At 37.4% G+C, this 10,254-nt stretch overlaps 1 protein-coding gene across 1 annotated transcript; it reads right to left on the bottom strand.

The window, feature by feature from the left end:
• Nucleotides 1-396: 396 nt before the first annotated feature.
• LOC104588670 (nuclear transcription factor Y subunit B-1-like) lies at nucleotides 397-7,977 on the bottom strand. The gene is made up of 7 exons (XM_010246696.3): nucleotides 7,690-7,977; nucleotides 7,270-7,497; nucleotides 7,060-7,189; nucleotides 6,924-6,929; nucleotides 6,731-6,805; nucleotides 6,575-6,625; nucleotides 397-725 (listed from the first exon to the last, which is right to left on the bottom strand). The coding sequence occupies exons 2-7, from the start codon at nucleotides 7,482-7,484 to the stop codon at nucleotides 681-683; spliced, it is 522 nt and encodes a 173-aa protein (XP_010244998.1). The 5' UTR covers nucleotides 7,485-7,497; nucleotides 7,690-7,977; the 3' UTR covers nucleotides 397-680.
• Nucleotides 7,978-10,254: the final 2,277 nt, after the last annotated feature.

Below are 10,254 nucleotides of genomic sequence, written 5' to 3'. Positions count from 1 at the left end.
TGTCTGGTCTGAAGTCTCACAGATGGTTCCAAGTATCGATACACCCGTGTATCGGCAGGGGGATATCGGAAAAAAAAACAACCGCTTTTTTTTTTGAAAAAAAACTTGATATTTGGAAATGTTTTTTAAGCCTTTTTTATTGAAATTAATGAATCCCAAAACACTTATGTATCGAAACCAAAAATACGATACAATATACCCAATATGAAACATATCGTATGGCTACTTTTGGCTACACTAAAATGAAAAGGAGAAAGGAGAGAGGTTTCACCTACCCACAACCAAGTTCAACATAGAACACAAGCACCTATGGGTAAACGACAAACAATCCTGAATATTGTAAAAATTCAAGGACAAAGAATATCTGATAGAAACACAAAATTGACAAGCAATAAGTTTTTAACGAAAGAAACAGAATAATAGCTTTTCATCCATCCACTATAAACAACGAAGAAAATCACATAAATAATTCTTCCACACGTCTCCAGGATCTTTGAAGGGTTAGTGTACTGAAAGAAAGCACTCAAATATACAGACTTCAAGAGTAAATTACTCGCTACAGGAAAAGCAACACCGCCCAAGGGGGTGCATTGATCTGACCAGAAGGATATATTAGATGTTCCTTGACATACTTCCCAAGGAGTTCGAAACAAGGGAAGTGGTCAAATAGGAGATGGCGCCTAGTCTGACCCTTGCATGGGAAGCATAAGATGTTGACCTTGAGACTGCAACATTTCAGGAGGCAACTACATCAGCATCAATATCCAAAATAAATGAGCTCAAAATATTATGCCTAAATAGGAAAAATGGGAAATTTAATATGTAGGGAATAAAAGGGGAGCCATCGACTGAACTCTACCCAAACCAGAAGAGAATTCGCATCAGTGCCCCAACAGAACGGGCGTGCCCCACAGCACATCCCTCCCGTATACTTGAACATCTCCAAATGACAAATACGGGTGATGTTTCCAATGATCGCTGAGATGTGCATGTAGGGTGCCGACGTGAACTCACCAGAAGAAACTAATTTGCCCTTATTTGTAAAGACTTGTTAGTTTGGTTTGATAGTGGTGATACCTGAGAATTTCTAACATCAAACAATTTTATAGGTTCAACAACCATGACCAAAATACATACATGATTTATTACAAAAATCATCATTCTTGGGGCTACTTGAATTTTTTATTTGGTTGCTACACTACTTGTTTTGGAATTTGTCGATTGCTGATTACTCCATCAAAAACATTATTAATGTGATTCCACTTTAGTTTGACTCCCGCAAATAAATCTCAAAGATGCATGAAATTCATTCCATCATCTCTGGTGACAATAAAGAAACCAGTAACGCTAACAAGCGATCAGACTATAATTCTAAAATATGTAGATTGTGCCACTGCTTCCTACATGCTATATCATACTGTATTCTTTCTTTCTTATTCAACTTGATAGAGTTTTTTTTTTTTTTTGTGCATAATACATTATTAATCCAGATAATAGTTTCTCTTTTCCTGTCCCTAATTCTACAGTATAAACCATTGTCACCCAAGACACAAACTATCCCCCATTAGTTACATATATGATCACTAACAAATCAACCGCAATCAAACAGCCACTTTAGCCCCATGTTACCGGTATCTTTGAGCCATAAAATGGTGAATGTGCAGGCCAGCCAACATGTTAATAAAGAAACCCTGCACAAAAAAACCTGCTATCCCCGCACCCCCATCAACTCCCCGCGAAAAAAGAGTAAAGTGCAAAAGCGGTGAGCTTTTCTCGATTAATATGATCTGGTTACTCTAGCTTTATAACCTCTCAATAATAAAAAAAAAAAAGCAAAACTTTTCCGATCCTTTCACATCAAGGAGCCTTTTAGGCAGAAAAATACTGTACAGATGGCGCAAAAACCACCAAATTCCAAACCATAAAAAAATGGAATCCTGCCTAGGTAAAAAAAAACATCAACATCATCCATGCATTTTCCCAACCATACGGAAACTACAACCATGATACAACAAATATTATAATGAGGACCTTTTAATTTCATAGGGCTAGCCTATGCTATCGGAAAGACATCAGAAAAGCTTTTGAACAATCAACTGGTGAAAACACTTAAGATATCTTTCCCGCATCATAGTTTCTCCTATTTAAAAAACACCAATACAACCATCATCATCATCATAATTATCTAAACCACGTGACCATGTCACAACTCACAACTATTAGGGCCTTCAACAAGACTCCTAACTCACCACACCACTGTGTTCACTGACATCCATCATTAAATTATGAGCACTTAAATCATTTATCACTACTTCAACCCAAGTCCTAAGAAGGTAATACTTCTCTATTGTTTGATTTTTTCTCCAATCGCCCCTACACCAAGTATGTTGCATCTGATGAGTCTACGCAGGAGTTCATAACAAGCATCAAAATATAGATATTCCCAATACCACTAAAATGGGTATTGGTGCATATCTATATGACCGATACCCTTTGTTTTTTTAATTTCTTTTTTATTTTATAAGCAATAGAGGGATGGTTAACAGCCCCCGCTAAAGTTTTGAAACCCCAAATACCCAAATTCTTTTTTATTTTTAGTTAAAAGTTTGCATTCAAAAAATTAAATGAAAAAGAAAAAATAATTTCTCTAAATTGGTTTAACACTTAGCTATCTATTTGAGTTGAAATGAATATAAATCTATTTAAGAACATATACACAAGTGATATTTTAAAATATTTAATGTGTATATACATTTTCAAATGTTAAAGTATAAATAATAATTTTAAAATATTACAGTCAGGGTTGGGTAAGGGCAGGGCAGGGATTTAAATCCCCATTCCCATCCAGCCTGGTCGGGTATCTGAATTAATCCCAGTCCTTGACAGAAAAATCTCCATACCCAACTCGACCGCATCAAGGAGGCTGAGTATCCATCAAAGAAGAGGAAATTTTCCATTCCTAGTTTTGGGCCCACCAATATAGGGCATATTGTATTGATATTTTGTTCTTTGGTACTAGGAAAAACCACTTCAGTTAATCAACCTATGTCAAGACAAACCGTTTGCCAGATGACTGACTAGAGGGATTGAATAAGCTAAGAACTTGCAAGTATGGAGATCATACCATTATGAAAAATACAAAAATAAAGCCAAAGTTTCAAGCTTTTCTGGTGTTACTCATGGAAATTGACGGGTATCCAGAAATTTTCTATTGGCTACAACCACCAAGGAAACACTATAACAAAGGTAAAAATATACGACATTGTTGTCAATGCAGTGAGGCCTCTCTATTCAACGCAATTACTAGATGGAAAAATTAAAGATAAAAAGATATAGTCGAAATTTCACTCTACCAGTGTAAGCTTGTCTTACACTGTTGATCCCAAGACCGGATAAAAGAAAGGTTGCATCAGATTGGCAGCCAGCACTAAAACTTTTGTCAAATTCCCAAGATCATGGATCCTCATACTCTAAATTTCAGATATTGATGCAATCTCAAATAAATTCATATTAGAATACAATAAAGCAATAAAAAGGATGAACTTTAGCATTTAGTTTGGCCTTTGTTTTGCAATCATAAAAAAGTTAGGCTGGGATGCCCTCTCTCTCTATGAATGGATGTTTTCTCTCATTTTGTTTGCATGTAGATAGATCCCCCAAATAATCTAGCAGGTTCCTTGTCCATTTTTCGCTTTTCTGAGGAGAGGAAATATATTGTGGAAATGCACCAGGGCAACAATACTATGGGTTGTACAGGAAGAAAGAAATGGAGTTAAAACAGTAGATTGGGTATAGTTACCTATTTTCTATAGATGGCATCTTGAGTTGCAATTTGAGTTGCCCACATTGAAGAATTTCAACTACATTGGGCTCAGGTTAGGGTTCAAGCCCATCGAAAGTTCAACAAATTTCAAAACCAACCTGAGCCAAAGTTGCACTCCTAATAAATGATGGTCAACACGGCAAATGAAAGGGTTAGAGCTCAAGTGCATTGGAATTAGCAATCCACTAGGGAATAATCAGTAGAATTAAATTTTGATGCATTAGAAACCCAGGACCATCAGGTCTAGGTAGAGCTTATAGAAAATGGAAATAATTTTTTGATCAATAGACAAATGAAAATATATTTGCAATGTACTCTTAGGTCAGCCAACTATGGAGACTCCATAAACGCAGAACTGCTAGCAGCATTCCAAGAACTAAGAGTGGGAAGTCTCTATACTGTAAAAATGTAGCAAGGGAAGGGAATTCAGAGGTAGTTATAGGGTGGATGAAAGAGATTAGCCAGCCCAAGGGTTATGACAGAACAAACACATAATGAGAGAGATAAGACAATTGGCATTGGAGTTGGACTCCACCCTCCTTTGGGTGCAAAGTGCAAACATCAACAAATAGTTTGGCAGATGCTTTGGGCAAGTTATTCACAGTTAAGGATGCATGGCATAATGTACATACCTCATTCATTTTAAATCTAATAAAGCTTTATGGTTACCAATAAAAAAACAAAAACAAAAAAAAGTTAGGCTAGATAAGGATTTAAAGCCTTTGCTGTATTGTTTAGCCAAGCAAGGGGCAAATAGGGAGAATCTGTATTGGGCTGGATTGTAATCCCTTTTTAGTTCTTGATGGGTTGGAGAGGTTGCAGGTAGTACCTCTCCAAGTGTTTCTGTAACAGTATTTTATTCCATTAATAAATTCTTCATTTATCGAAAAACAAATTTAAAGCCTTTGTGATTAACAAAATAAGGAATTGAACACTAGACAGTATTATAAGGGAGAGGTAACAACCATCTATTAATCAAGTCAAATTAAGCATCAACACATGTCTTTCTAAGCAACTAACAATTTTATTAAGCATAAACAAAAATTAAAATAGCTACATCCAGAGTTTGAGATGCCCAGATCAAAAGAAAAGTACATTAAATTGTTCTCCCATGCCCCTAAAATAGGCTCCCTCATTCCACCCCTTGTTTGGCTAACCCATCAACCAAACCACTAGCTGACCTCTACACCCAATGCACACCAACAACCCTGCTTCTTTTTAACTCTTTTAACTCCCTTCAAAAAATTCTTATATATCCAAGGGCGCATACCCTCATGGACCTCATCCTGAACCCATCCCCCACCACACCTTGGAATCCCCCTCAACCAATTAAGCATCACTACACTCACAAATTAGATGCAATATCACACATGTCCTCCCATAAATGATTATAAAGTACCACATCTATCATTAAAACAAAACATAAAATAGATAATTAAACATACATTTTATAGCTTGTTATTGTTGCTATTTTCTTTAAATTTGTAAAGCATGCTTAAGCATTACGTTTGCCATTTAAAAGTCACCTAAAAATAGCATGCATTTTGTTCACAAACTATGTGGGTGGCTTAAGCACAGAAAAATCCATGCTATAGTTAGATGACGTTTTTTTCAGTTACACTGTTAACAAAATATTTCCACATGATTAGGCCATATCGTTTTATTTCTCTCATTCAGTCCTCGTATACACAGTTGTAGTTTACAATATTTTCTTGAAAAAATAATTAATTTTAATTAAGAACATCTACTATCACAACGTTCTGTGAATAATGAAAAACAAAAAACTATAGCTGCAACTTTGGCTAAATTTTTCTAGGATTTATCACTTCATTACTCACATAGCACCAAAAGAAAAGAAAGCAAAACACTGAGAGATCCTAGAGAAGTACCAAGAGAAGGCACCTTTGAGCATTCTATGGGTGCATTGTCACAAACATATTTAAAATGTGGATATTCTCTATCAGAGAAAGGGAAAATAGTTTATATTATAGAAATATCACCAAGAGGCAGCTAGGTCACGAAAAACAGCATGTAAAAAGAATGTAATAAAAATACCAACAGATAAAACCCACAAAAAAAGGGGCCACTGGAAGAGATTACGTAGATTCTAAGTGTCAGAGACTAACCCTAATAAAAACTAAATGGGCTAAGAACATGGCCATGAGACCATGAGTAACTAACCATGTTTTTTTATGAATGAACTAACCATGTTTCCACATTAGATTGCATTTGGCAAGTGTGCAAATGCTGAATCAAAATGGATTTTCCAGTTCAATTTTGCAGGTGTTCGGTAAGAATACATTTTTGTACTGAAAATGAAAGTAAATATGTTTTTTCTAACATTTTTTTAGCCATATAGAAGCAAACTTTTGCACTCAAAGTTGGTCTATGTAAAATGGTAGATTCGTCTGAATATTTGTGTTTACACCCATATGATCAAATACACTTGGTAAGAATGCAAAATTTACCAACGCAAAATCAAACCAAGTTCCATTTTTCACAATCGTGCATATTTGCTAATTTGCATTCACACTCTTACCAAACGCAACATTAGAAAAAAAAAGTGCTCCAATGCCAAATAAAAAAATACAAAAATAACATGAATAACGTCCTGCAATGTATGATTGACCAAAAAAGGGTCAAATATGCAAATGCTTGTGCTCTCCTATCTACAGTGTGGAATATAGCAGAAACAAGAAGGATCAGTGCATTGCATATAAACTTGTAAAAATATTGAGAGAGAAATATTACTTGAGAATTCATATAGTTCACGCCTTGCGTATAAGATCCCTGATGAGTAATCTGTAAAATTAATTCGCAGACACAGAATGAATGTGATTTTTAGCTTGTGCTTACCAAATTATTCTGTAAATGCTGCGACGCAGGGCTAAATGGAGAATCTATTACCTGGGGATTTGAAACCTGCTGAATTCCAACTCCATCTTTTTTATCTACACTCTTTGCAGATCCTTTGGTATCACCCTGCCAAAAGCCATAATTTTTCAAAAAAAAAAAAAAAAAGCAAAACGATTTGAAGAAGCTAATGAAGCAAACTTAATAAATGAATAGAGACTAAAGATCGGCCTAAAATAACAAATACCTCCATCTGCAACATCGTGTTCGAACCGAAGAGTCGACCAAGGAGAAGATAAAAAATGATCAGTATAAGCTTGTCAGATTATCAATACGTATAGAAGGGGCTAAGGTTGAGAGACTCGGATGGAGACAAGACTTACCTCTCTGTACCTATTCAGGTACACCTTGAGCGGATCAATATAGTCTTCGAACCCTAACGTTGCCATTGCCCAAAGCAGATCATCACCATTAATCGTCTTTCTCTTCTCCCTCTGGCATTTATCACTTGCCCTACACCAGCGATTCGAACACTAGGTTAAAAGAAGGAAACCCTAATTGTCCAAATCAATCACAGGAAGACGATGCCGTACTCGCTAGTGATAAAACTGATGAACTCTGACACACATTCCTGCACAGTTTCCTTGGCATCCTTGGCGATCTTGCCGTTAGCTGGAAGCGCCTTCTTCATGATCCGGCTGACATTCGCGATCGGAAGGTACCTGTCCTGCTCCCGAACATTCGAGCGAGGGCTCTGCTCGCCGCTCTCGTGGCTCCCACCGCCTGGACTCGCCGGAGCGTCGGCCATGACCGTCGAAACCCTAGGTTAACAGAGCGAGCGTTGTAGAAGGAGATCAATAGAACCGGAAACCCTAGCTCTTGAAAGTACGGAAACCCTAGTTCTGCCATGGCCATAGCGGACGAGAGAGAGAGAGAAAGAGAGAGAGGGAGAGAGGGAGAGAGGGAGAGAGAGACGTGGAGGGAGATGGAGAGGACTAAAAGGAAAAACTCACCTGAGAGGAAGGAATGAGAGATTTGTATTTGGCGCGCGTCGAAGAAGAATCGGTGGATTTTTTTCCCTCAAAGAGGAGATCGGACGCTGGAGAAGAGAGGAGAAAGGAAACGACCGAGATGAGAGTATGAGCTCCCACTTTGCTTATCTGCACCGTCCGTTACTCGATCCTTTTTATAACCCCCTCCCCCTTCGCTGTTGCTTCCGCGCGCGCTGTCTCTCTCTCTCTCTCATGTGCTTCTTTTCCTCTTCGGGGATGAACTCATCTGCAACTCTCCTACACCTATCACATCTATAGAAACTATCCTCTCTCTCCGTCCAGTTAGACACGTTGGTGATTGATCTCCTTCATTAAGTCTGTGGCCCACACTACCCTAATCACCCAATTACACCTCTTATTAAATCCAGCGCAAACTCTTCCTTACTTGTATTAGCGTTGCATTATTATTATATATTTTTTTTTGCTGACTAAAATAGAGTATTTCTTCTTCTCATGAAAAAACCCGGTCTCGCTGCACGATAATAGGCATCCGTCCGTCAGGCCCCACAGGTCCGAGTAATCGCCCGTGGATATTACCCGAGAAAATAAAACTGGTCCATGGACATGAGTTGGGAATTGGGATGAGAACTGCCTATTCTAAATGTCATCGGACTGGGACGCCGGGGTCCGGGGATCCACCGCCTACAGTCCGAATATGAACTCCCGTATAGGAAGTAGGAACTAAGAATGGAAGGCTTTCAACGAATCGCAGCAGCAACATATGAACTACCGTCTGGGAAGGCTTTCACTAAACTGCAGGAAGTACTTTCTACCGGAAAGTTCTTGGCTGAATGAAAATTCGGGCTTCCCGGATTTTTCACCAAGCATTGATTTTGGGATTTTTATTTAGGTTCTGTTTGTTTGTAATACAAACATTGAATTAGGGTATTTATGTACTGTCATTCAATTAGGGTATTTATGTACTGTCATTCACCTTTGTTTGACATAAAAAATTAATGATTATCATATCAAATATCAAAAATGTATTTTCTGACATTTTTTTACGTATTATTATACTTATTTTTTAGATATAATTTTATATTTTTTTGATAATTAACTATTTTAAACAAAGTTAAGACATTGGAGTATAAGGTAATTGGAGCATTTAATAATAGAGGCATACACTAGCACTGATTTCAAACAAATAATATGAGTGCAAAAACGGTTTAAAATTTGAATCTTATTTGCATTCATGAATCGAAAAAATGATAAATATGCAGTATACATATTTGCATTTACATTGCAACCAAACACCTTATGGACTTACAAAGTCAAAAGGCACCCCATGAAAACCCTCCCAAACAAGCACCTAATCAATGTCATATTGTCATTGATTTCATGGGCTCGCCCATATTAGATCGCATGGCATTAGAGAATAAATTTTAGGAATAAGTATAACAAATCAATGGAGCACAAACATACTTGTAATTTAGAACCATCATCCCCACCCCAATGGCAAGACCGCATCAGTAGTTACTTAGACCCTCTAATGGTGGGGTGGGATTAGTAATGGCAGCGGGGCGGGTTTGGGGTGGGATCATATTCCCCGTTCCCGACTCTGATTATGAAATTAACCTCCATCCCCGTCTTTGATCCCCATTGGGGATAAAATTTGTCCTTCATCCCCAATCCCTGATGGGATGGATTCCCCGTGGGGACTCAAATTCCCAAAATTTTTTAGATAACAATATTTATTTGAAAATTAAATTTAATTAAATATATATATATACATATACATACATAATCGAGGTTGGGGTGGGGCGGGGACCTCAATCCCCATCCCCGATCCCATCGGGTTGGGGAAGTCGGGGATGGAGAAAATTGCCATCCCTAGGTGGGATGGGGAGGAGAAGGAAGAGTGAGAGAGGAGAAGAAAAGGTAAAAAAGATGAGAGAGAGAGAGAGAGAGAGAGAGAAATGGCTATGCACATGTTTAAACAAGTATTAATCATATATGATATATGATATTTGAATTTAATTTTTATGATTTGCATGAAACTCAAAATAAGTATATCTTTATCCCCTTGAATATAGGAAATAAGAACATTTGAAAAAATGAAATAGAGAAGTTGGACCAACGCGAGAACAACCTTAGATTGGATTAGAGTTTGGGTTGGAGGTTCAATAGCTCGGTTTATATTGGGTTGAGATCAATCCTAACCTAATGCAGCTCACCTATAACCACTTATTATGGTCTGAAGGTTCCCTTATTTTTCTAATTTGTTTGCTTTTATAGGTAGAAAAACATGGAAGGACTAAACAAAGTATTGGAGAAAGTTGACCTCAAAGAACGCTACCATCAAAGTACAAACCCTTTCACAGCACCACCATCAAACACCTGGCCACATCTTCCAATCACACCTTATGCGAGAATATATAATACAACCCCTAATTCTACATATGGGTTCTTACAAAAACCATGACCAAAAGAACCAATCGAGGTGGTCAACAACCCCTAATTTTACATATGTATGTAGGTGGTCAACAAGCTAAAGAATATAACTTAGTTCTCAACAATAAGTATGAG

Source organism: Nelumbo nucifera, chromosome 2 (assembly GCF_055504915.1).
Source record: "Nelumbo nucifera cultivar China Antique chromosome 2, China Antique-T2T, whole genome shotgun sequence".
In the NCBI taxonomy this organism is placed as follows: Eukaryota; Viridiplantae; Streptophyta; class Magnoliopsida; order Proteales; family Nelumbonaceae; genus Nelumbo; species Nelumbo nucifera.
Note: the sequence above shows the minus strand (reverse complement) of the source record. Positions and strands in the feature narration are given on the sequence as shown.

Excerpts from the sequence above, each read along its gene's own strand:
- LOC104588670 (XM_010246696.3), bottom strand. The coding sequence starts at position 7,484 with ATGGCCGACGCTCCGGCGAGTCCAGGCGGTGGGAGCCACGAGAGCGGC. Across the intron at positions 7,190-7,269 it reads ATCAGTTTTATCACTAGCGA|GGCAAGTGATAAATGCCAGA; the intron begins GTACGGCATCGT and ends TCGCTGGTGTAG. Across the intron at positions 6,626-6,730 it reads AGCAGGTTTCAAATCCCCAG|ATTACTCATCAGGGATCTTA; the intron begins GTAATAGATTCT and ends TTAATTTTACAG.